Genomic DNA, 27,382 nt, shown 5'->3' with positions numbered 1-27,382 from the left:
TAGTGGACCTTTTATTTAGCATATACAATCACGAAGTACCCCACCCAAAATATATTACAGACTTTCCTAAATCCTGGGTAGCAAGACGATATATGCTCCTAAAATTTTATAAAAGTCAGGCTCTTGAACCTGAAGGCGTGCAGAAAGGCCTTGATATTTCAGGCTGTGTAGAGAAGAAATCATTGAATCACTTGAACACATACTGACGAGATGTCTTATCCACATTAGAAATCAGATTTTAAAATGCCATAGTAATTGTTTTGCTTATAGCGATCCTGTAATTTTGTGGAAAAGGTTCATGGATGTATATGATCAGAATTGTATTCATTTTATGGTCAAATTTGATCTGAAATGGGTTGGAATATTTCCATTATATGATTCATGAAGGGAAAGTTCTTCCAACTAATATTGGGTTGGCAATCAATGGAGAAAGAACATGGAAATGGATTGTAATTTTAATTATGTTTTATGTATGTAATAACTATATATTCTATTGTCTTTTATGTAAATTGATTTTTAATAATTATTGTTAATGTGTTTTATATTGTATATACAAAAGCATATTTGCTATATGTGTATTAATAAATTGAAATTGAAATTATTGCAGTAATTATCACGGATACCCGGATTACCGCAATATTAACTTGATAATATGAAAATGTTCGAACTGCAACTGGCTCCACAGACCACCACCAGCTCCCAACCTTTGCATGGTGTCCTCTTTCCCCTTCCCCACCTCTAGCTTGATGCCATTTTATCATTTTTCCTCCTCCAAATAGCTTTTTTCCACTTCCTGTTTTAGAATTGCCCCTGTAATTACTGTGTCACCCTCCTTTCCCGCTACCCCCCTTTCTGCTGGATGGAGTAACCCCAGACCTCTCCCGAAGTGAATGCTTCATCCCCATGTTGTTTTGCACCTGGTCCAATTCCGTCCAGCGGTTTTTGCTTTGTGCTGTGCAGGCATTTTGACTTTTTCTCCAAGGGGAAAAAAATGGGACTTGGCTGAAAACAGAGTTTTTTTGCTTTCTTAATAACCTTTTCCATTTTTTAACAAATCTTTCACAGCATTTCCAGTCTGGGCGGTGGGAGTGGGGTAACCTTTTTTTTTTGCAAAACATCAGTCAAATATGTCATGCAAGTCAAATGTTATTAGCAATTCAATGTTTGGGTTTTCTATGGAACTTGATACTCAACTATATTGCGGCGACTGCACACTTATATATATATATATATGTATACACACAGAGATGTGTTTTGACTGGCACACCCAAAACAAAACGGGACCCAGGAAGGAGAATTCTTTATAATTGAGAGACCTGCCGTACCACTAAACACTAACAGCCTTGGTGGAATAAGCATCTTAAACAGCAATAAGACCTACCTGCAGTTTTTGTAGAGGAAGATGAGGTTTGGAGTGATCTTCCGCAATTTCAAGGAAATCACCCGCCCATCACCAATTTCCTTGGTGTCAATAGACTGTGGATTCATTCACCACACTCTAGGAGGTTCCATCAGTGTTGAGGAACTGGCAGACAGAAAGAAAGTGATAGGAAAGGAGAATTATCACCACAAATACACAAGCAATTTTACCCCTGATGAATGTCCTACATTTGTCTGTGTTTTAAGGACAGAAACTTGTATAAGTTGGGTGTGAAAAATATACCAATTGCACTTTTGAATTTGACAAACTACTCCAGTGTGAAGTTTCATACAGAGTTATTGCAATCATTACAGCAATCAACCCACAGTATGTGTTTTTCTTGTGTCTTGTAAAGTATATGTTTTATATGTTTTATATATTGTGTTTGATATTGAGTTTTATGTGAATTGATCATTTTAGGAGTGTCAAACTCTATAGTTTTAATAATAAAAATACATTTTAACGTGATTATTTGATATATCTTTGGTTCTTTTTGTCCTGTTTGTGGCACAGACACCTGCTAATACACATCTTCTTTTTGAATGTCATAGATCTTATGCATGTGGTAAGAAGTGTGTGATCCCCAAAACATGGCATATGCCATTTGAGAATAGTTGACCGGAGCATCCGCATCTCTGTCAAACTTCTTTTTTAAATATATACTTCACAGGTTTGCTTCGAAAGAATAAAACGAGCACCTGCACTGCTTGGTGCCCAACTTGTTAAGTATTTGGTGCAAATCTGGTTTGTGGTTTTCACTGTGTGTGTGTTCTATGGATGCACCTTTTTCCCTATTAGAAAATGAATGGGAGTAGGCCCCAAACCGCTATTTTTCAATGCTTAATAACGTATGAGCATTTGTACGAATTTGGGGAGAAATCAATGCAAACAGTGGGCATATCTGAAGGCAGACCATGTCAGCTCAGAGGAGACGGATAGTCACGGCGAGGAGGGATGTGGAAACAACCAGGAGAGTGGAGGTTGATACCAGAACACATCAAGGAGGAAGAGGAGGGAGACCATTAATGGCTCAGGGTAAATCATGAAGTAATGGGTGAAAAGTAGAAAATGTTTCAGAATTCTGGGGATAGCTGGAAGGAAAGCGTAGGGGAAAGTACCTCCTGGTTATCATTACATGGACTTGTTCATGATATCACAAGATCCTGAAAGCCAATGTAACGCTCACCTGACTCCCACGGAGGCGCTGGCCTGGTTCGCGCTGCTGTGACCTCTTCTAAGGTGATGCGCAGGGTTCGGAAGACGGACTGGACCGGGCCCCCAAATCTGGCTTGTCTGGCTCGCAGAAGTATCCTTCTTAGGGTCTGGAAGGACGAGCTCTCCATCCTGCTTCTGATGCAGGGGCGCGTTGGTATCCAGTTACTTCACTGGATTTTCGGATTGGTGAGAACCAAACTTGCTTGGCTTCCAGGTAAGTTCTTTTAATAAGAGGTTCCCCTTGTGTCCATGCATTAATGTACTAATGCTAGTGTCTTTTTCCCCATAGGGGCCGGGGTACGGAATGCCGGGGAACAGGCACCGACCCGAGATGAGAGGTGAAATCCTTGTAGAAATCAGGTAAGTCTTTAACGAGCATTTTTTGGTAATGTCTTTTCATTCGCTCATTAACGCTGATGTCTCTTTTTCCCATTAGGGGCCGGGGTCCGGAAATGCCAGGATGCGGCACGGACCCGAAATGGAGAGGGAATGAATCAGCAGGTAAGTCTTAACATGGAGATTTAGCTTTCCTTATTCCCTTCTCTCTCTCACTTCTTGTTCTGGTCTTTTTCTCCCTAGGCGCCGGGGCGTGACTGCGAATCCGGATGATCGCTGCTGAACATGGAGGCGCCCTGTAAAGGTGAGTGGAATGCGGCGCTGCAGCGATCGACGTGATGAGCTTTTAAATAAAAGTCTTCCTTTTCAGGATTGTCGGCGAGATGTCTCCGGGATGCGGTTTTAGCAGGTAAGGACTTTTCCTTCTTCTGTTCTCTTCTTCTCTTCCTTTGCAGGTGATTCAGGATGCTGGCAGGCGTGGCAGAAGTCAGGATGCAGGAGCAGACACAGTGAGCGTCCCGCTGCTAGATGCAGAACAACGTGAAGCACGTGTGGCTGTTCGGGTGGGGTTTAAATAGCCTTGGAAGAAGTTCCAGGTATGTATCCTTCCTCCAATCAGGTATGTATCCTTCCCCGACCACGCCCGGATGGTAAATTAGTCCCACAGGTAAAGTAGTTCCTTTCAGGCCTCAAGGAGGCCGGGATCCTGCAGCATGGTCTGCATCAGGTAAGTGCACCCAAGCACTCCCATAATGAGCCTGGCGCCTATGGCGCCAGGACTGATGTCTTGCGCCAGGACACTGTCCAAAGGGCCCCTATATGGGGTTGCTGGGTCCTTCGTTGGGGACTGGATGTCCGCTTTCGGGGACGCAGGGCTTGAACCGGCTCCCCAGAAGTGGGCATCATGACAGCACTCCCCCCCCAAGGCCCCTCCCAAGGTTGTTCCCTCCGGGGGTTTTGGTTTGTCTGGGAAGAGTCGGTGGAATTTCCTGACTAATCGAGGTGCATGCACATGGTCGCGGGGTTCCCACGACCTCTCCTGAGGTCCGTACCCCTTCCAATCAATTAGGTAGAACAGTTTTGACCTAAACATTTTTGAGTCTAAAATGTTCTTCACTTCGAATTCGGGCTCCCCATCTATTAGAATAGGTTCTGGAGGTTTGAGTAGTCGGGTTCCGGGTACCACTGGTTTCAGAAGTGACACATGAAAAACAGGGTGAATTTGCATACTAGCTGATAAATCAAGTTTAACAGCCACTGGGTTAATTATTGCTGTAATAGAATAAGGTCCCAGATATTTTGGGTTAAAAGTTCGAGGCCCTTTGAGTGGTAAATGTCTGGTAGCTAACCACACTTGATCCCGAATCTGATACGGAGGTGCTTCACTCCGATGTAAATCAGCATTCTCCTTGTATTTTCTCTTGGCTTGTTGTAAATGTGGAGTTGCCTCTTTAAAGGCTTGGGTAATTGTAGAATGCAGATGTTCTACTGCAGGCATTCCGAGGTTCTGAGGTGAGTCAAGGTTTGAGGTTCGAGGGTGATGCCCAAACAAAGTATAAAAAGGACTGTGGCCAGTTCTAGAGTGTACAGAATTATTATATGCGTATTCGGCTATCCAAAGAATGTCTTTCCAGTTGCTTTCAGATTGCTGTAACATACACCGTAAGTACTGCTCAAGGGTCTGATTTGTCCTCTCGGTCTGACCATCAGTCTGAGGGTGGTGACTGGTCGATAATCTTACGTCGATCTGCGCCATTTGACAACATTTGCGCCAGAAGTGGGAAATGAATTGGCTTCCCCGGTCAGAGATTAGTATAGATGGGAATCCATGTAGCCGAACAATATTTTCGAGGAATTCTTTGGCTAGGACAGAAGCTGAAGGTAAACCTTTCAAAGGAATAAAGTGGGCCATTTTGGAAAACAAATCCACAATTACCAGAATAGTATTGTACCCCGAACAAGGAGGCAGGTCCGTAATAAAATCCATTGATAGGGTGTGCCAGGGTGCTGGCGGTATGTCTAGAGGTTGAAGGAGACAGGCTTGTCTTTTCTTTTGACTTTTACTTTGGGCGCAAACACCACAGGACATCACAAAAGATTTAACATCTTTTCCCCAAGAGGGCCACCAAAATTTTCGTTTCACCTTTTCCTCTGTCTTGGCAATGCCGGGGTGTCCCTCTATTAATGTATCATGATAACTGAAAATAACTAGTTTGTGTAATTCCTTATGTGGCAGGAATAGGCGTCCTTGGAAATAAGGTAAACCATTATCTATGGTAAAGTCTGGTCCCTTTTGTATCCAATCCTGTAAGGTTGTAGGATCCAGGAGTTGTTTCACTCTGGCTTGAATGTCTTCAAGCGTCTGTAACGAAGTCATGCCTAGAATCCTCTGTTCAGGAATTATTGGTACTGGTTCTGAGTTTGTATCAGATTCTCCCATTCCAATTCGGGATAAGGCGTCTGCTTTGCCATTCTTGCAGCCAGGTCGATAGGTAATCACGGAATCAAATTCAGCGAAAAACAAAGCCCATCGGAGCTGCCGTGTTGACTGAGCCTTGGCGGTTTTCAAATACTGTAAATTCCGGTGATCAGTGATCACTGTGATGGTATGTCGAGCGCCAAGCAGATAATGCCGCCAGGCTTTAAAAGCGGACTTAATGGCTAACAGTTCTTTGTCCGTGATTGCATAATTAACCTCGGGTGCCGAGAATTTTCTGGACCAAAATGCTACGAGATGCAGTTGGTTGGTTTCGGGATCTCTTTGGGACAGGACAGCTCCCATGGCTAGGCTGGATGCATCAGTCTCGACGACATAAGAGAGATCTGGACGCGGGTGTTTCAATATAGGTGCGGAGGTAAACTTAGCTTTTAAATCCTGAAAGGCCTGCTCGGCTTCTTCAGATCATTCAAAATGTTTATTTTTCCTCAAGAGTGCAGTAATGGGTTGTACCACGCGTGAAAATTCCGGGATAAACCTGCGATAGAAATTGGCAAAGCCAAGCATGCTTTGAACCCCTTTTACAGAGCTAGGTGATGGCCATTTGAGGATGGCATCCACTTTTCTTGAGTCCATTCGGACTCCTTTGGGTGTCAGGATGAAACCTAGAAACTCGACCTCTGTGGTATGGAAAACACATTTCTCCAATTTAGCAAATAGTTTGTGTTGGCACAGTTTTTCAAGTACTGCCCTGACGTGTTTTCTGTGATCAGATTCCGAAGAGGAGTACACCAGAATGTCATCGATATATACAACAACACAAACATCGATGAGTTCCCGAAGGACATGATTCATGAAGTATTGGAAGGCAGCCGGCGCGTTACACAATCCGAAAGGCATCACCTGGTACTCGAATAATCCGTATTTAGTACGGAAGGCAGTTTTCCATTCGTCGCCTTCTTTAACTCATACCAGATGATAAGCCCCCCAGAGATCTAACTTGGTGTATATGCAAGCGTCCTTCACCTGGTCAAGGAGTTCAGGGATCAGAGGCAGAGGATAACGGTTTTTAACCGTTTTTAACCGTTATCTGGTTCAATGCGCGGTAATCGATACAAGTTCTAAGGTCGCCTTCTTTTTTGGGCACGAAGAACAAAGCCGAGGATGCCGGGGATTTTGACGGGCGAATAAAACCATTAGCTAGGTATTGATCCAAATATTGTCTCAAATGCAGATTCTCAGGTTCGGTAAGGGCATAAATCCTGCTACAAGGGGGTTGTGCTCCGGGCACCAGATCGATTTGGCAATCGTACAATCTGTGAGGAGGTAACGTGTTGGCCTGTTCCTTTTGGAAGACGTCCTGAAAGTCTTGGTATTCCGGAGGTATTTGCATGGAGGCTGAGGTTACAGATGCTAGATTAATCTTCAGGTTTTCTGGGTAGCAGGTTTGTGTACAATCCGGGAAGGTTATTCTCTTAGCTCGCCAATCAATTCGAGGATTATGTGTCTCTAACCAAGGGATTCCAAGAATAATCTGAAACTGTGGAGCCTTGATTACATCAAACACAACACCCTCCCGATGGCCATCGGGACCAATAAGAGTCACCTCAGTAGTGGAATGTGTTACCAGTCCAGAGGCAATTTCAGTTCCATCGACTGTGATGATGACATCTTTGCTGGTCTTAGGACGGAGAGGGAGGTTAATCCTAGAGACCAATTCACGATCCACATAGTTTCCAATAGCCCCACTATCGATGTATGCCTTTATTGCATGCAACCGCTTAGGCTGTTCTGGATCTACGAGAACCATTGGCACAATGAAATGCGAGGTCTGAGAGTTAGTTTTCAAGCTCGGCAAGCGGACCCCTACACTTGTCGGATGGAGTCGTTTCCCGAAACAGAATCTTCATGGTTTTTATCAGCGGCTCCTACCGCCTTTCGGGGCGGTTTTGCCGGGCAATCTCGTAGAAAGTGTCCAGAATTCCCACAATAAAGACATAATTTTAACTGCCGCCTCCTTTCACGTTCCTTTTGAGTTAAGGGTCCTTTAACCCCTCCAATTTGCATAGGCTCAGAGACATCAACTCCCTTGGGATTAGCATGGGTCTTGACCAACACCCGGGTCTCAAACCTGGACCGATCTGCTTTTCTGTTTTGAAGTCTGTGATCCAATTGGACCACTAAGTCTATACACTCTGTGCATTCTTGGGGCGGATTTACAACTTGGGCCAAGACATCTTTAAGTTCTCCGCATAGGCCTCGATAAAACAACGTGACTCTTTTATCCTCTGGCCATCCCGTTTCCACAATTAGTCTATTAAAGGTTGCAATATAGGATAGGAGGTCCTGATTGTACTGTCGCAGGGATAGAAGTTCGTCATCCAGAGCCTGCCCCTGAGAGTGTCGAGCAAATAACCTTTCCATGCTCGCTTGAAACCTTTGAAAATCACGGAGAATCGGGTCATCTTGAGTAACCAGTGGAACTGACCAATCGGCAGCGCAGCCGCTGAGATATGACAATACAAAGGCTACCTTGGTCTAATCATTAGGGAAGGCCCCAGGTCTGCATAGGAAGTGCAAACGACACTGATTCATGAATATGGCGAATCGTTTGGGGTCCCCAGCAAAGCGTTCGGGTGGGGCCAGCGGCATGTTTCCAGGTAGATTAATCTGCACAGGGTTACTGGAAACCACAGGAGCGGGGTTCCCTCCGGAACCAGGTAGAGGAGTTTGCCCAGATTGACCTTGCAAAAGCTGTCTGGCCAGGTCATCAGTTCTTTCCTTTGATATTATTAATTCCCTCCTGAGGGCATTAGTCTCTTGACGAGTGGCATGTACTTCGGCCGGTAATTCCCCCAGTAATTGGGCCAACTGATCAGTCTCAGAACTTTCCATAGCGCCTGGGTGGGAATTTTCTAGGAAGGCTTCGCGTTCTGTAACGCTCACCTGACCCCCCACGGAGGCCCTGGCCTGGTTCGCGATGCTGTGACCTCTTCTAAGGTGATGCGCAGGGTTCGTAAAACGGACTGGACCGGGCCCCCAAATCTGGCTTGTCTGGCTCGCAGAAGTATCCTTCTTAGGGTCTGGAAGGACAAGCTCTCCATCCTGCTTCTGATGCAGGGGCGCGTTGGTATCCAGTTACTTCACTGGATTTTCGGATTGGTGAGAACCAAACTTGCTTGGCTTCCAGGTAAGTTTTTTTGATAAGAGGTTCCCCTTGTGTCCATGCATTAATGTACTAATGCTAGTGTCTTTTTCCACATAGGGGCCGGGGTACGGAATGCCAGGGAACAGGCACCGACCCGAGATGAGAGGTGAAATCCTTGTAGAAATCAGGTAAGTCTTTAATGAGCGTTTTTTGGTAATGTCTTTTCATTCGCTCATTAACGCTGATGTCTCTTTTTCCCCGTAGGGTCCGGGGTCCGGAAATGCCAGGATGTGGCGTGGACCCGAAATGGAGAGGGAATGAATCAGCAGGTAAGTCTTAACATGGAGATTTAGCTTTCCTTATTCCCTTCTCTCTCTTACCTTTTGTTCTGGTCTTTTTCTCCCTAGGCGCTGGGGCGTGACTGCGAATCCGGATGATCGCTGCTGAACATGGAGGCGCCCTGTAAAGGTGAGTGGAATGCGGCGCTGCAGCGATCGACGTGATGAGCTTTTAAATAAAAGTCTTCCTTTTCAGGATTGTCGGCGAGATGTCTCCGGGATGCGGTTTTAGCAGGTAAGGACTTTTCCTTCTTCTGTTCTCTTCTTCTCTTCCTTTGCAGGTGATTCAGGATGCTGGCAGGCGTGGCAGAAGTCAGGATGCAGGAGCAGACACGGTGAGCGTCCAGCTGCTAGATGCAGAACAACGTGAAGCATGTGTGGCTGTTCGGGTGGGCTTTAAATAGCCGTGGAAGAAGTTCCAGGTATGTATCCTTCCTCCAATCAGGTATGTATTCTTCCCCGACCACGCCCGGATGGTAAATTAGTCCCACAGGTAAAGTAGTTCCTTTCAGGCCTCAAGGAGGCCGGGGTCCTGCAGCATGGTCTGCATCAGGTAAGTGCACCCAAGCACTCCCATAATGAGCCTGACGCCTATGGCACCAGGACTGATGTCTTTTATGAGACTGGCGCCATAGGCGCCAGGACACTGTCCAAAGGGCCCCTATATGGGGTTGCTGGGTCCTTCCTTGGGGACTGGATGTCCGCTTTCGGGGACGCAGGGCTTGAACCGGCTCCCCGGAAGCGGTCATGACAGCCAACAATATCATGAAAGACTCCTGAAAGAGCAAAACATAAGGACCACATCCCCCAGAATCTTCCTCTCTTGCACAGGGAAAACACAGTGTTAACCTGGAAAACTCAACTACAAGTCCGGGGCAAGGGAGACTATGGGTAATCCTAACCACCCTCAGAAATAACTTTGACACTGTGAAGAGAGCAGCTATGGCAAAGGGGCACCACTAATCCATACAGCACCTACTTAGACAGGGTGAAGCAAACTCTTCCCTGCAAAATAGTCAGAGAAACCAGGAGGACTTCACATCTTCTGAACACTAGAATGAAGTAGCATCTCATATTTTCTCTACATCTCCACTATCCATTGAAAGAGAGTTGGATGCAGCCATAACTCCCATTGTAACCAAAGGGACTAATAACACACGCTCGCATGGACGCACACGCACACACATTCTAACCCGCTGAGCCCACGTGACAGCCAAACTAGGCAAAATAGAGGAGTCCATGCACCCAAAGGGGGAAGCGTCAGACAGCAGTATCCACGCATGTCATTTCACCAAAATACCAGGGGTAGCAGAAGGGATATCACATGACCCTTGACCTCTGATGACATCACCAGAAGTGATGTCATTTGACCCCACCCCAAAGTGACTTCACAGGAAGCGATGGAACACAACCTTTCACCCCTTGACAAAACAGAAAGTGGCATCACATAGTATTGGAACAGTACACTAAGTATAATACGGCTATGATATCACTGTTTGTGATATACATTTCATAGAAGAATGGATCACTATATTACACAGCCACAGTAGTGGCTGTGTAGTTATGGTTAAGTTGCTGTTTCCATACGAAGAACACATTTTGGGCGGCTTTTAACTCTGCTTCACTTGGACAAATCCTCACCAAACTTTGCAAAAAAAGTATATGGGCCACTCTGAATTTGTTTGCAAAGTTTGGAGATGTTTGGTCCAGTGGGGTCAAAGTTATAGGGTGGAGTCCCAAAACATCTTTTTTTCCCATAGACTGAATGGGGGAAAACTTTGCGCACGGCTACAGGCCACACCGATGGACGGATTTCAACCAAATTTGCAGCAGTGGCAGGGGCTTGGTCGCGAAAGTGTGATTTTGTAAATTTTGGGACAATCCATCCAGTAGTTCCCTTAAAAACGATCAAAAAGTATGTGTCTACAAATTAGTGATATCTATGTCCGCTCCGCGGTCACACTTCCCTGTTCGCTCCGTGGAGAAGATTGCAATTGGCTATTCCGTGGCGTGCTGGCCGTGACCATGTTGTGCTTTCACTGATTGGTTGTGGCACAGTGTGAAGTGCGTCTTAATCTTTCGATACGTCTGCCATGTTTACTTCGTTTTCTGTTGAATGCGGACATCGCCGCTATTATACCTAAACGAAGAAGACACCAATTCACTTGTTACACTTATGGAACACTGTTTCGAAGGGTGAGCGTTAATGAGACTTGGTAGTAGAAAATGAACCAATGAAGTATTCTTGTTAGCACTGTCATACGGTACAGTGAAACTTGCTACTCATTGTACGAAATGAACTTACTGCGTCCATTTTACAATACATAAACAACATTACTGGGGTCAGATTGGTGGGAATCTGAGGCAGCCACCTGCTCTATTTCCTACACACAGCAGTTCCGCCTGTGTACGGGAGTAGCGGTTCTCATGAATAGCCGCTGATATGTTGTTGCAAAATGAGAATGTATTTGCATTCTCAGTGAAGGCCAATTCATTTTCTGTTTGAAATACAAGCTCGGTACGGCCGCATATTTGTCGACAGCCATAAGGGGCAGTTGTTTTTTAACCTTGAGATCCAGGGAAAGAGCAGAAAGAATGTAGGGAGTAACAGTTAGAAAAACATGTCGTTTGATAAGGTTATGCTTCAAAAACATTTGCACCAACCATGAAATATTAGTTACACTACTGTCTGACTGCAGCTAACGCAATGGAGCCAGTCCGCAACATGTAAGTGTATTTTTCCCGCCTGTATACGAAATTGACATTACATTTTTACGTTGCGGGGAAAAAATGTTTTTCCTACTGCATAACAAGGTTTAAGTGCCGTTGAGTTTTTTTCCCCATTCTCTACTAATAAAAGTATGTGTTACAACTTTGTTTTGTGCAGAGGTTGCGTATTGATATATCTTTTATTTACGCTTACGATACTTCTTTCCCTATTGTGATTGTCACGGATTACAGCTGCTGAGTGAAGCCTTTTTTAACCGTCAAATGCAACTGTTCATTACCGGGTTTCTGTGCGTTATAATAATAATAATTAGGCTTTTATATAGCGCTACAAAGCCTCAGGTATCTGAGCGCTGCTTATTATTACCCACGGTGTGTGGTGCTCATTTATCGACCTCGGAAGGATGAAAGGCTGAGTTTGGCCCCGCCGGGATTCGAACCTGCGTTAACAGGCTCTGCACGGGTGTCAAAGCGGGCGCTCTACTCGCTGTGCCACTTGACCGGCTTATAATTGAGTGGGATGATTGTGTTGGACCTCTCTGTCCGTATGCTGCTGTCGCAATAAGAAGTAACATTCCATTCTTTCTGGTGGTGTAGATCACAGCGTTTGACGTCGTCTTGCACATCAATGTGGGAGGAAAACGACTATTGTGGCGGCAAAGCTCACTTTCTGTGTGTGAAAGAAACCAACGTGCCCATTACCATTTTCATTGTCGACGAAAGACAGAAACGTACTACTTGTATGGAAATGTGCATAGGGCAATCATTTTGCACAGTTCATTGTGAAACACAACTACTTTACTAATTGCTTAGGGCGATGATTTCGTTTAGTTTATTGTGAAATAAAACTACTGTACTAATTTTGAAATGTCAGTGTTTTTTGTAAAAATGTACTCTCTGCTTTCACAATGTGGCATGCTAAGTTGCATGTTGTAATGTATTCTTTTGTAGGTGCTACATCACGGCACGTACGTCAATATGGACGCATTTGTTTAAGCTGCCAAGGAACGTTATGGAGAAAGGTACTGCATACCCCATTTGCTTTGGCTACAGGAGGGTCAGGCCCATATCATATGCTTTAGTGCGATCAGGCCAATTTCTGTCACTGTCAGACCAATTTTTGTCACCCAGATGCGCTATTAACCAACATTAGTTCAGAATACTTACTATCTTCTTAAAAGCGGGAACATGAGGTAAGGTGCACTGAAATGTTTGTAAAATAATACATGATTACACCCTCCCAATACACATATCTTCACACCTTTCAACCTGTGCCACTTAAGAAATTATGTGTTGAACGGTGACTGGTAATGGTGTTGCTTCCAGTATTTCTAACGTCATTGCGCTTCCCATCACAGAGTTTGTTTCAGATTTTATGTAACCGTAAGTAGAGTACTCCTGTAAGTTTTGTAAGCACATTTTTACCGAAAAAAAATTAGTACATTTACAACACATGTAAGTAAAGGTCATTACCAACACCCGAAAAGGTTTATGTTGTGTATGTGATAGTGTTTTGATGTTTAACAAGTGCACTCAAGTACATAACAAATCAACGGAACAGCTTCCATCTCTGAGGGGTAACATCTATGTATGGTTAGTGGCCACAATGTCGGGGATGTGGCTACTGGCCATTACTGGAAGGGACAAAACATTGCATTGAGGTCGCCATGTCCACCAGGGACTGCCTTTCTGGTAAAGGTGTTGCTTATAACCATACATTTCTCAAGGAACACAAATGTGGTGCTGCCTTTTCGGTCACACAGTTTCATTTTTGCTTTCTGTAGCCTGCAATGGAAAACGAAGAAGGGTTTCTATCCAACACCCGTCTTCCCTTTCTATGGTGGCCATCTTAAAAAAGGATTTGTTTTCTTCAGCCGTGAACTCCGGAGGCGTTCCAGTTGAAGACAAAAAATCCTCTTTCTTGATAGCACGGGTTACTGCTGTAAAATCTCGATTGCTTATGGCATTCATCCCCCACTCTTTGGGGAGGAATAGGGGTTAATGATCCAGATATGTCGGTATGCACTCTTGCTTATATTGTGTTGCACGCTTGCCTTGTGGAGTTCTGTGCCGGAACTTTTCCGTTTTCAAGTTCGTACAAGAATATACAATGTACTTCTCCACTATCACCCAGTTACACATGTCATTGTGAAGTGTGTATGACTTTTCGAACACACCCCCATGCTGTGCGCCAGCATATAACAATGTGGATTTCTTCAGAAGGTGGCCAGTTACTTCAAATGTTCCTTTACAGTACTATGCTTATGTGTTACTATTAGAACCCTGATGAATATAGTACAACATTTTTGTTAACGTACTGTTATGATGTATTTACACTACTAAAAACCTATGGTATTCAGTTACAAAAAACTTTGTTAAAGGGACGTTATGCTTACCTTGCTCTCCCAAAAACCTGTAAAATTCACTACAAAAAACACTTCGTTGAGGGGATGTTATGGTTAAGTTGCCCTATGAAAAACCTGTGCACTTCACTAAAAAAAAAAAGAATTCGCCCTCCCCATTATGGTTCAAATTAAAACCCAAAAACCCCTGAAATTCGCCAGTTATGGCAGACTGAGCCCCCATACTTGCCACCACCACTGTGCACTGCTAACAGTCACACCCAGAACATGAAAGATGTATCTCAAATGTAACTGATGACATCACTGACCACATCACATGTTTCGCCCCTTTGTTTTCGTTCCCTGCTCTATATATATATATGTGTACATTCAATAAAAAAAACTTTGTTAAAGGGATGTTATACTTCACAGTGAAACCAAAAAAACACTGCACATTCCCCCATTATGGTAAGCTCAGCAACCATAACTCGCAGCATCTAGGTGCATTGCTAAGACTAACACGTAGGACATCAAAGATGACATCACAAATATCATTGATGACATCACTGATGACATCACATGTCTGCCTCACTCATTCTGGACAGCATTCAGGGGGATAGGAAAGATAGAGACATTACAACAAATCATTGATTGTGACGCAATTAAATGAAGTTTCACTTTATGTGCTATGGTCAAGCTTTTAGGTGCAAGGATTTTGTCTAGTGCCTGAGGACACCGAGATGGAATGTCTTGTGATGATCTTAACAGAGACAACGACAAAAAAAATAGCTATAACTGCAACTTGTGAAAAGCAAAATACATAGACTGAAATGGATGTTTATTATACTCTAAATGCTTTTTGGAAGTTTTTGTCTGCATTTTGAATTTGAGGTGTTATAGAACAGGCTAAATCAGTGACTCACCCCCTGAAGTATGCCTCAAATAAACCTTTAATGAGTCTAGCATTTATTGTTTAGAATTCCAGAAAGACAAATTATTAGTTATTTCTATTCTTTCTTATTTAGGGTCACTGCTAAGAGGCCTGAACAAGAAAGCCAGCCACTCCATAAAGAAAGCCACATGGCACTGCTCACAGACCAGGAGCTTCAATTTAAAAAAAAAAGAAAAAAAAAAAGAACTTTTATTTTTTAAGAGGTAGCAAGGGAGACTACAGGGGTAGCAAGGGAGGGCTCAGGGGTCGCAGGTGCGAACCCTGGTGACCCCCAAATGACATCCATGCCAGTACCATGACAAGAGATTGAAGCTCTCACAGAAACAAAATGCAAAATGCTAGCTAACAACTTATCCCAGATGAAGGACTACACAACATTCCTGATGCTAGCATGCCCTGAAAGCATGCCCAACCTTGCCAGTCACTCCACAAAGCCTTATCCGACAAACTATTGTGTACACATCTCTGTAATGACCAGATCCCAGAACAAAAGTAAAATTAAGTTTTGGAATTTGGCGAGTTGACACTTTAGAGCAATTGTGTACTGTATGATGTGGAGGCAAGGTGTGACGAACTAACGGGGCAACAGTGGTCCAGAGATGAATATCGCTTTCTAAACCATCACACCTCTACTACACCGGAAGGGATCTGAACAGATTGAAAACACAAGCACATTATAAATCTCCTTGTCCAATTTTGTTAACATGGATGGAATGGCAGGCTTATGTCCGAAAGGTCGTGGATCGTTGTTAGTTGCAACACAGCAGAAATACAATTATTACCCAATGATAAAACAGACTGTCCAGTCAAGGTTGTATACAAATTATTGTCAAAACAGACAGTTCTAGCACACTTCGAAATACAATCCCACCTGTAAAGGAATGCAGAGAACAGTTTCAAAAAAGAAAAAGAGATGCACTCTGGATACAGACAGGAGGGTAGTCGTATAATAAATAATCCCAACAGTTCAAGAACACTTGGTATCAGCACAAAGGAGCAATGGCTCGTAAAATGTCACTAAGTACCTTTGGAGAACGACCGGGGTACAGTTCCACAATGCTTCTTGTGCTGTAGGAATTCATGGTGCTCGGCAGGGTCGTGGCGGTTTCAGGGTGCTTTGCACCTTCTGTGACAGAGTGCAAGACGGGAGACAGCTGCAGGTATCAGGCGGCAGGTAGTTCGGTGAGTGAAGCTGGACGGATGGTTACAGGCTGGCATACACAGCGGCTTCGGGTCAGGAATTGTCTCAGTGGTGCTCAGCGGTTCTGAAGCACTGGTTATGGCATCTCGGATGGCTTTAGGGACTGCGGCATGACAACAATCAGCGGTACAGTCAGTTGCAGCTCTAGGGGCTCGACTGGCTAAAACATGTCCTAAGGCGGTCTTCCGTAAGATGGTTGTCGATGCACTCCTCCTAGCTTCTTCACTGGGCTTGTGTCACCTTTTAAGGCGAACGGCCCAAAGCTGAGGAGAGTGTTGCAGGCAGCAGCCTTGTCCTTGGTTTGGTTCAGAGACTCTCTGGCACTTCCCACCTAGGAAGCTTGCTGTAGAACCGAGCATGGCATGCTGTTTATGGGCTGGGTACTGGTTCTGGAGCTTCTGGAGGGTCCTCTGGATTCAGTAACTCTCTCAGTTCCCTGGGAGATGCTTAGGGGAGGGATCTTGCTTCCCTCTTGGAGGTCCTCGCCTCCCTTCACTGGGGGAAGATGTAAGGCAGACTGTACCTTAACCCATGATCCACTGATGAGTTCTTCCTTCTGCTTCTGGTGTAACCATCTGATGATCTGCCAAAGGAGGGGCTCTGCCCTCTTTTAAAGCCAATCCGACCAAAGGAATTTGTGTATGCTAAGCCTACCTTAATGAGCTAATCCTGGGTACCCACCAGCAATCTCCTGCATGCTTGATGTCATAACCAGAGTGCATTGCTACAGAAAAGGTAAAAGGGTGAAAATGTGTAATACTAAGTCCCACCCATCTTCCTGTCTGTTGTGGATCAAAGGGTCCCTCTGGTTAATGGAGCTCTCTGTGGATCCTGATTAAAGTGGCAAGTCCCCCTTGAAGCTGCGGGGAGATCAGATGTCAACCACATACTTATACCTTCTGAATGGGGTCCCCCTGCGGGGATGACTACTGTAAAGTCCCAGTCCCAGACATGACATTTCACTGTCAAACGATACTGAGTGCGGGAGCTGGCTTCAGGTTGACACAGTGCATACGAAAGGTTATTGCAATTTCCTATCTTCTTTGTTAGACTCTGCAGCCAGGCCCCATGGTGGCCTGTTTAAAATAAACTCTGATTGGTATGCAAATGCTGCCACCAGCTACAGGGCGAATCCGTGAAGCTTTGTTAGTTAATTAAATGGAGATGCTTGTGTACTCCATCTGTCAGATCCCAACTAAATATGACAGGCAGGGCCATTTTAAGCACTTTTGGGGCCTGGGGCACAGACACCTTTGGGGCCCCCCTCCCTGAACCCAAGACATGAAGGGGTGCAGAGTACCTGGTCGTGCCCCCAACATTGCAATCACAACACATAGGTTGATATGCTGCCTCGCAGCGATCAAAATAGGGAAGGGTAGCCGTTCAGTACTCTTACCCTCTTCATGCTTGCTATGATCAGAACGATAAACAAGTAGCATTTCAAGGCCAACATTAGCAGTCCATCATGAGGGTACTTATGGTCTACCATAAGTACAGGACACTTTGTCAATAGCTGCCTCGAGGAAGGTATACCTGCCATAGTATAAATGCGGGACAGATCATATGAAAAAGTGCACATGATCCCGAATAGAAAAACGACTCTGATTAGCTGCCTCACAGAAAGAAACAGTGCTCAGGCATGGCTACAGGAGACAAATTGGATGCAAGGAATAAGCTACACATACCATATAGTAGATAGTGGATGGAGATTGGAAGCTACCAGGAAGGTGTCCTTATCCAGACAGATTGAGATTGTAAGAGGGACATGGTTTTTTAAACAAAATTAACATTATATAGCAAAGAAACTAGTGGAATTGGTTTGCAGTATGTCATGCCTACTATTTCTATAGAGGAAGCAGCACTATATGCAGTGAAACCATGAGAATGAAATCACTCTAAAGGCCAACAATTTTGAAAGCTTCAAAAACTGGCAATTTTGATAGGTTGGGTAATACAAGATTGAATGGGATGCCTAGGATCACACATTGGTTAAGATATGAAGCAGGGATTTTTAACCACTCTGCAATTTCTGCACTTCACCACTTTCTTTTATAGCACTTTGTGGGATGTATTAACCCACTTATGCTCTGCCCTGCGGTATCCCTGTGTCCTAATGGGACCAGAATCATCAAAATGGCCGCAAAACCCCTATGCACGCCATAACCTCTGGAAATTGCGCTCTACAAAGCACAAAAAGATGGCTGCCAAATCTACCATGCATGTTGTCAGTGGTGGAATGGAGACCTCACTCCTGAAACATGTCATTGAGCTGCCCAACCAGTAAAAATGGAGCCTGCATGAAAAGCCGTGCTTGCTGAAAGAAATCAGAAATCTTGCATTTTAAATCTTTTCTTGTTTGCTGAAAATACAGAATGCTGGTCCAAAACACCCACAAACATACAATCTTCTTGCTGGGTGTCACATTTTACTGAATTCAAGAAACCATTATGAAATTGCAATATCCTGGAAAGCTGAATTTATCATCAAAACACCCACAGCAAGACTTTGCCGGCCTGTGGGATCTGTCAAAATCTGGGCGCAGTACCAGCGGCCACCTGAATGAGTATTTTTAAAAGCCTGAATTAAAACTGTAAACTTGTACCCTTAAGATCTAATGTCTGAAATCTAAGGGACCTGTTATCAAGAGTAACCTAGGTTGTAACTATTTAAACGTCATGGTTTAGAGTCTGAAATCAGTGTTCTAGCTGCTTGTTTGAAAATTGCAAGTTTATTTAAACAAAGAGAAATTTGTAACAAAATTACATTTAAAGTAAGCCTGAATCCAAGCCAAACCACAAACAACTTCCCCCAAAGGGCCAGGCACCTCCCTTCTGCTCTCTAGACAAGGAACTCACACCCTTGTGTTGATTAAGAGTGGAGAGGCACCTGGGCTGCTCTGGGAAGAGCACAATGGATTTCCTCCCAGGCAAGGAGATGCTAATCAGGAAGGATCGTAAATGGCCTCTGCCAGAAGTAAGGGGGCGGAGATTGCTTCTGAGATCAAGAAGGAGAAGGAGGCGGGGACAGACAGCCTTTTGTTGATTCACAAGGGACAAAAAGCATATTTCTAAAAAGACTGATAATTTACTGTGTACAATTGGAAAAAATATGTAAACCCCGAACATCTTAACCTAATTTCTGGCTGCACATTTGAAGAGGAGCCAGTGCTATGTTCTGGGAAGTAACTGTAGAAATTGTGGTTTTATACTAAATATAATTATGTCAAAAGCATGACACTTCACACACTTATGCCCAGATACAATGTGCACAGTTGTACACATTTTTGGACAAACTAGATATCGTGCCCCGTCCCAATAGGGCAGAATTATGTCAAAAGCTGACACAAGATCCTACAATGACGGGGCTTGGAAGAGCATCTGTTCCACAAAATATGTGATCTAGATATGCTATTGTTATAAAGTTTGTAAAATTGTAAATATGTATTATACTAAAAGTAGATTTCATGTTCAATAGCCAAGGGGAGGATTCTCTGACTCAAAACCACATCATCATGGTGACACCCAGTTTTCCCCTCCAATCACGGCAGAGGGGAGACTCTAAACTATAGCCAACCAAGGGTGCATGCTTAGGATAATCCAGCACACACACCCCTTTATCAAATGCATAAATAGAGAAAGCTGAGGATTTAGACACAGATTCACCCACTACCCCGATCCTGGTGAAGCACCCTGAAGGAGAGCCATCAATATTCCTTGATCCAGACTCCAGAAACTTTGCAAGTAGAAAGGCCCATTCCATTAGTTGAACCATTTTCAACTAGGCCTTGAATTTCCAGAACTAGAATCCCACCACCAAAGGGAACATCAAAGAAAACAGCCATGCTGTGCTGTAACTGCTTGCCTGCCAAATAATTATCTGCAGCACCAGGTCATATTAAACCCAATCCTGTGCCGATCCTGTCCAGGCCTGTTGTGCGGTAACCAGAGCGCCTTGCTGATTGCAGACCCTGTCCAGTCCGGTGTGCCCAACAGAATTCCTGCCAGAAATCTTGACTGACCAGAATTCCTGACGGTTCTGTTCAAACATATATAGTGAGTATCCATAGTATAGGACTGTCTCTAGCCTATGTACTATCCTCAGTCAATCCCTATCTCAAATCCATCCTCTCTTATATCCAGAACTGCATTGTTAGAATTATTTTGAATTACCTGAACTCTATCTCATCCCTACTACCTTCCTTCTATAATAGTATTGTTAAACATATCTTTGCGCTGATATATTTAATCTGAAGAAGGCAAGCTCCTCGGCAGGCAAATACTTGATCGAGAGGCGCCCTGGTCTAGTGGCTGTGCTCCCGTGTAGTATTTTCTTCTTCATAGCATAGTCTGACCCTAGTGTATAGAAATCCTGTTTGTCTTTTGAAAGTGCATCCCTGTTTTCTCATTTTGGTGCATATTTTAAAGAAAACTACCTCCACAAAAGCATCCAGAACTTCAAATTTCATGATAGAAATAAAATTTAAAGGTATGCTTGTAGCTAACATCCACAGCTTTCCATAGAACCAAAAACCACACTGCAAATCTATATCGATCTCCCACGATTACTGCGCGCGGAAAACTTTGCCGCAAATGTTCATTTTGGCAAAATCTTTAACGTGTAAAACAGCTTTTAATTGCACCCGACCTCAAATTTCAGTTTGCACAACGCTTATTAGTGTCAAATCATTGCTAGTGTTTGTCTGCAACCATATAAAGCGGCTCCCATTAGAATCTAAACAATTTCAGCGATTTAAGCCAGTTTGCCAATCAACTCTGTTTCTCTTGTGCCTTCTGGGGGGAAATTGGGATTGACCTTGTGATTGAATTCTGCATTCCTGAAACCTGTTCTTTCTCCTCCTATCTCTCTACATTGCATATTGTGGGGGTTGAGGGGTGTGCAGGGGGAAATAGTAACCACATGGCCATTTGATGTGAACATACACCCACAAAAAAGTATTATTGCTGTGCTGCATTGTTTTTGATCATTATTACTCCTTGTGATTAAAGAGATTGCTTAGTGTGACCTCACCCCATTGGTGATTATTGTATCCCCATTAAAAATAGTGTGATATATTGTGAATATATAAATAAATATTTTAACTTTGCAAACCAGCCTGCTTCCTGGTTCAGTCTGATGGGGGGGTTCCAAGAGAGGGGCGTGATATAAGTGGTATATCGTTCTGAATAAAAGAACTTTTAAACACATATAAATAAGGGTTTCAGTTGTGCATTACACGCTAGGCATCGACTTAGGTGAAGTGCCGGGTTGAAATCACTTACAACTTACAAGTAACTAAAATAATCACACTGCATAGAACTGACTTGGAAAGCAGAACATTGTATAACCCAACATGACAATTTTGAAAAACAAAATGATATAGAAGCGTATTATGCAAAATGGTAATGATTGTCACTTCATTGTCTCCACCAACAAGGAAAGTAATTGATATGATATTAACATATCTTTTCTGGGTTTCTCTTTTCTATTTTAAAGCTTTAAATTCACCTAAAACACAGGCTTGTTAAATTGTTATTCATAAATGAGCAGACACACATTTGAGTTGTACAAAAAAGCCAAACATTTTTACGTCAAAGAAGCAGACCTTAAAATATGCTTGCCAGAAGCCTTTAATAGCTGGTCCTCTCTCTTCTGTTTAGACGGCCTTCCACACAAGTGGCTGTCATAAAAGATTGATAATCAGGGAATGGGATAGTAAATGCCACCAGCATTTGAAAAGGAAATCCTTTTCATAAAAGACACTGCATTAATGTCAGTGATATAAGATGATTTGTCGAGGATCACTTAACATCTGCTGGCATAGCCAGGATACACACATGAACACGTTGGTTCCACACTTTTGAATATGGATAGCTAATCACCTCTCGAACTAACACTTTATGTTCTTTGGGGTGGTTTTACAAAACCCCATCGGAACAAACCATTGTCTAGACCTTCACTATAGTGATGCTTTGTTTGTTTTTTACAGCAATCACTATGTGGTGCAGGTATATTGCTAATAATAGCATCTATTGTGCTACAAAACCAACTACATATACACAGATGTTATCAGATTCAGATATAGGAAATGTTGAGTTGACCTTGCTGGCATTTGTTACTGGTTACTGTAATCTTGCACATGAACACAGACCTCTGCAATGAGTGCTTAACACATTGAACTATTGGAGCACCCACATTTATCAATACACATTTGAACTTTGGCTATTGCACATGATCAATATAATCACAACAGAAAGGTGAGAACAGTACACGAATTGTGTCTTAGTGAACACACAAACTATGAATAACACTGTGAACACAAAGCATTACATGATTAATGGATCAAAGCAGAATGTTCGTTTCAACAACAGGCAGGCAACAGGATTGGAGTATCAGTAGCAAGCCTTTAAATATCCTGAAAAGTGCTATTTAAGTCGAATAAACAATGTGAACTGATTTATTTAGAGTAGGCAGTCTTGTGGGGCCCCCCTCCAAGGTGGGGGCCCGGGGCATGTGCCCCCTTTGCCCTCCTATAAAGATGTCTCTGATGACAGGGGGGGACTGCGCTTATAGGCTGGTTCCACACAGATTACACTGGCCTATGCATATGTCATGCGATGAGCATAGGAAAATGTGTGTGGATTAGCACCATGCATTTTTTGGAGGTTGACCTACCATCATTAAATTTCATAACATTTCAAAAATGTTCAGGCGAGTGCACACCCACCATGCCCCGCAGCCTCGACATGTCAACCCGACCCTACTGAGGGTCTGGTTCATCATGAAGGCGAAAGTACTGGCTGAGGCCATCTCATTTACAGGCTGGGAGCCTGGCTTGTGGTGGATGTACATATCTAATCCATGTAGGGATATGGCTGAACGCAAAAGCTTAGGTTTCTCCCCTTGCATTGCCATTAACCATCGAAGATGCAGGTGATTGGTCTGGATCATAAAGTGCGACCCAAAGTTGCAGTGTTTCAGCTTCTTTACTGGCCACATGACCATGTAAGCCTCTTTCTCAATGATGGCCCAGTTCCTTTCCTTTTTTTCAAATTGCCTGTTAATGTAGCAAGCAGGTTGTCCTACCCCTGGAGAGTTCAGCTGTGCTAACACTGCTTTGAGCTTAGGGCCCTTTAGCAAACGTGCACATGTAATCGATGGGATCACACAGATAAATTATGAGTGCAAATAACCAAACCAACTCTGGAAGATGGCAAAGTACTGTTTTATTATTTTTCTAAAACAGGGAGCTCCAATGAACATCAACGGATGTACACTCCATTTCTCTCAGCGATCTTCACACAAATCATAACTTTTATATTGAAAATACGTCAGAGATGACATCATACTACGTGGCATTTCTGAAAAACCTATCAAAAGTCCGAATAGGCTAAGGGGTACATCTAAATATACTTTCTATAGGAACTATGATTGTGATTGGCTGCCCACTATCTGGTGGACAACATATGCCTACCTCTAAAGAACATGCCATCTTCAGAAACATTAGATACACAGTTTCTCATTGGCTTTCAAACTACAAGCCCCTTTGTTTCGTGGACAACTACAATTGGTTGGCATGCTTGTGCCAGGTATGGGACTTTCGGTTCACTTAGCAGCACATAAGCCCAGACCCAGATGCAAGGAGATGAGGCATGACACTACCTCCACACCCAATTAGCCTAGCACCTCTCATCGCCCATGTCTTCTCTCATGAAGATTGGCTTTGAACTTGGCCTTGAAAAATATCCTTGTCTTTTAGAACACATTGGAGTGAGAACACTTATTATCATGTTCTGGGACTCCAAGTTCGAACTCTATTTTCATCCTTGGCTCACGTGACAGGAGACCACAATTTAGTCCATTTTGCAGGTTTTAAATGTTTTGAGTGGATTAAACTTGGCACTCTTGGTGTTCTTTCTTTGCTCCTTAACAAGGGATGATTCATCCTTGGCATGTTCACCCATTTCCAGAATACATCGCTGACCTTGGCTGATTCAGTCTTGACTCCAAGCTAGACAACCTTGTCTTGCAGCTCCACAATTCCACTTATTCTTGCTTTAACACAGATTTCTCTTCTCACTTTATGGGTGCTAGCTTACTAAATTCATGATACCGCTGTCCAATTTCTATACAATGGCGGCTTTGCCTGCATTCTAATCACTACATATAGCCAGCTTCTATGATGACTTAGTCTACCTTGCGTTTCAGCATCTGTACATTTCTTGAACGGTTGATTCTCTGCAGCACTTTGTGCATGTGTAATTTTCTTGATTCTTTACTTCGTCATTAGTTTCTCTGGGATTCATACATTCTCTTTGATCCGTATTTTGGGAAGTTGTGCATACTTTCTGTGATGCCACTGGCTTCTTTTCTCTGCTCCTTCTCATATTCCTTCAGGGAGTTCCTCCCTCAAGTTATCATCCTTTTGGGGATACATTTGATAGGATTGTCTCAATGGATATCTTCTTTCGAACTCTCACTGTGGTATTGGCACAACTGCTGGTGCTGAACACGGCACAATCTCAGGTATCCAACATATGGGAGGTAGAGGTGCAGGGTTTCCAGCAGAGGCATGCAGCTGCTCCTCTACTTTCCCCCCTCTGGTCGAGTCCTCGACCACCTCCTCAATCATTTCCACAGCCTGGTATTTTCTCTTGAAGAAGTGTTTCTTGGGTGTCCATATCTTCATCCCCTCCCTCAGGGTGCCTAGTGTTTTGACATCTTTATCTACACTCCTGGTCATGTAGTTACATTGTCCATTCAGGCTACAATAGACCCATTGACCCACCTACTTCTTATGATTCTTTGGATACAGAAACCTAGTACCTTCAGGTGTCACGATGCTGGCCTCTATGTAATTTCTAACAGCATCATCAGTCAGCTCCTTGGCGTTTGGTTCAGGATGACATTGATCATGCTCTTCATCCCTATCACCTTCTTTGCTGTTTTCTTGCATTGGGCAATCCCCATCCTGACTACACATAATCCAAACATTACTAGCACCATTATTACTCCAAGAACCTTGAAATTACTTGCCAACCACGTTGGAATCCATGAAAACAAATAGGTTAACCAACTGTAATCCTCAATGACATCCGTCTCATCTTCCATCTTGGCATGCAGGTCTGTCAACAAAGTTATGGCCTCTGTCAAGCTTCCATTCTGGTAATCGTGAGAAGGTATACATGTGCAACATGATGGACCAATTTTGGTGCAAACTCCTCATTCCATTGCTATGATCATATCAAGGACATATCTATTCTGGAGGGTCAAAACTCGTATCACACTCAGCTCTTCATTGATGGCATTGAATTCCTTTTGGTAGCATTGGTTGTCTGCAAACAATCGCATCTGGTATTTTGCAACCAGTTGGCATTCACCACTGTTTGGATTCCAGGCATGAATATAGCTGTCATTATTATAGCAGTCTTACTGAACAACTTGTGCTCTTCAGGAAAGGTATCATATGCTGTTATCGACTTGCCTGAGAAAACTGTCGCTTTTCATCTGTCAGAGGAGTTAAAGCGATGATCTTTTTCTCAAATAGCCATCCACTTTTGGCATTTCACCAATGTTTAGATCACTCTGTAGAATCACTAATGATGGAACATGGATGAACACCAGGGAACACACTCTGCCCCAAACCTTAGACAACTTCATATACGCAGTGTATCCTCAAGACCAATATTGATCCATAAGGACGGCTGTCCCCACATGGTTTTTTCCATGATTTTGGAAACATAGTGTCATATTAACCAATGGGACTACAACTAGTGGGCCTGATTAATCTTCTAGAATGCTTGGCCCAAGACTTTAAACATCCATCATTCACTTTCTCCACTTCTTGTACGTAGTCCGTCTTCAGCAGATGAGCTGCAGAGGGCACCATTACTTCTTCCCATACCTTCTTGGTATGCACTCGTCTATAGATCAGCATCTGAGATTGTTCCCAACATCCAGGTGATCCTGCTATTTCTGTCACATCAGGGCAATTAATTCTCTTAATTTCTTCAATGATCACCTCATCCTGACCTGCAGCAGGATATTACAAGCATTTTGTTTTTCCATCCAGGCTCCTTCTCCATTTGTGTGATCTTGATATATTCACTGCATGGCAAAGTCACCAAACTTCCTTGAAACTGTCCCTGAGTAGTACATGCTGCAAGATGGCTGAGGCACTTTGTGTCATGTGCTGATACCTCCTTCGAAATGAAAGTCCTTACTGTATTCATGGCATAGGGGATGAAAGAGCACACATAGCAGCTCTCATCAGATGCTGTTTCCCCTACCTTTTTCATGTGTTGATACCACAAGTTATTGCCCAGTTGAGCTGTATTATCTAGATAAGTATTTATCCCTTTACTATCCTTCTCTGCATCTCTTTTATTTCTCCAAATATATTTGTAGAGATCAAGGAACTTGTTGTTATTAGTTTTCATAGTGGGGAGAATCAAAGGAGCCCTTTTTTGGTAGAAACATTAAGATGATAGAGACAGTGAAAGATAAAGAACAAAACGACAATGAGAACAATCATGCAATTATATATTATGCATAGAAATCTGGGCAACCATTTCTCATGCCATCTTACTGACTGCTGAACTTGTGTTCTTTCTATAATCATATTGTCTTATTCATTAATCATTTCTAATACAAGCTTCTTTTACCTTTGTAAATGTATAATTTGTTAAATTATAGCAATAAGGAGTTGTTTTATCACTGGACCATATTTAGGATCCTGTAAAAAGGTGTGAATAGTAATGTCTCTTCTGACAAAAGTAGGATAAGATTGAAGAATAAACACAAAGACAGCAACCACAAGCGATGAACATCACTATCAGTATCATGTATTTTTATCACCTAAAACAAATATTCTCCACGCAATGAGTCTGGATATTGATCTCTTTTCCAAGTTCAATCAAAAACTAACATTTAGGCTTCATTTTTGATGCATTATTCACTGCTTCAATATATTTCTAAATGTTCATTTCAAAATTCCTGAAATTCTCTGCATGTCCTTGCACTCTTTGCTAAAATATATATATATATATAATGAGTGTCTATTAAATTACAGTACATATAAAGTACGTACTAATCACTTGTTTTATTGTCCTTCTTCTTAGTCATTGATTGGGTATGAACACACAGACATTCTTCTTCTTGTCTTGCTTCTGGATCAGCAACGGTGGGAGGGAGGGTCTCACCTTTATAAATCTTCATGTTGTTTAGATGCAACCAAGCTCTTTTTCACTGAACCTTAACAGCTGAAGGG

The 27,382-nt window shown here is 43.1% G+C and overlaps 1 protein-coding gene across 3 annotated transcripts in view; it reads right to left on the bottom strand.

The window, feature by feature from the left end:
• Nucleotides 1-27,382, bottom strand: part of LOC138487721 (6-pyruvoyl tetrahydrobiopterin synthase-like) — a 577,714-nt gene that overhangs the window by 244,870 nt on the left and 305,462 nt on the right. The window contains exon 1 of one of the 3 annotated variants that reach the window (XM_069614267.1): nucleotides 1,382-1,517. The exons of the other annotated variants lie outside the window; for them this stretch is intronic. Within the exon in view, the coding sequence (XP_069470368.1) occupies nucleotides 1,382-1,488 (107 nt within the window). The 5' untranslated portion in view covers nucleotides 1,489-1,517. Of the gene's footprint in view, nucleotides 1-1,381; nucleotides 1,518-27,382 lie in introns of those variants that run through there. 3 annotated transcript variants of the gene reach the window in all.

This window comes from Ambystoma mexicanum, chromosome 9 (assembly GCF_040938575.1).
Source record: "Ambystoma mexicanum isolate Mex_15411 chromosome 9, UKY_AmexF1_1, whole genome shotgun sequence".
Taxonomy (NCBI): Eukaryota; Metazoa; Chordata; class Amphibia; order Caudata; family Ambystomatidae; genus Ambystoma; species Ambystoma mexicanum.
Note: the sequence above shows the minus strand (reverse complement) of the source record. Positions and strands in the feature narration are given on the sequence as shown.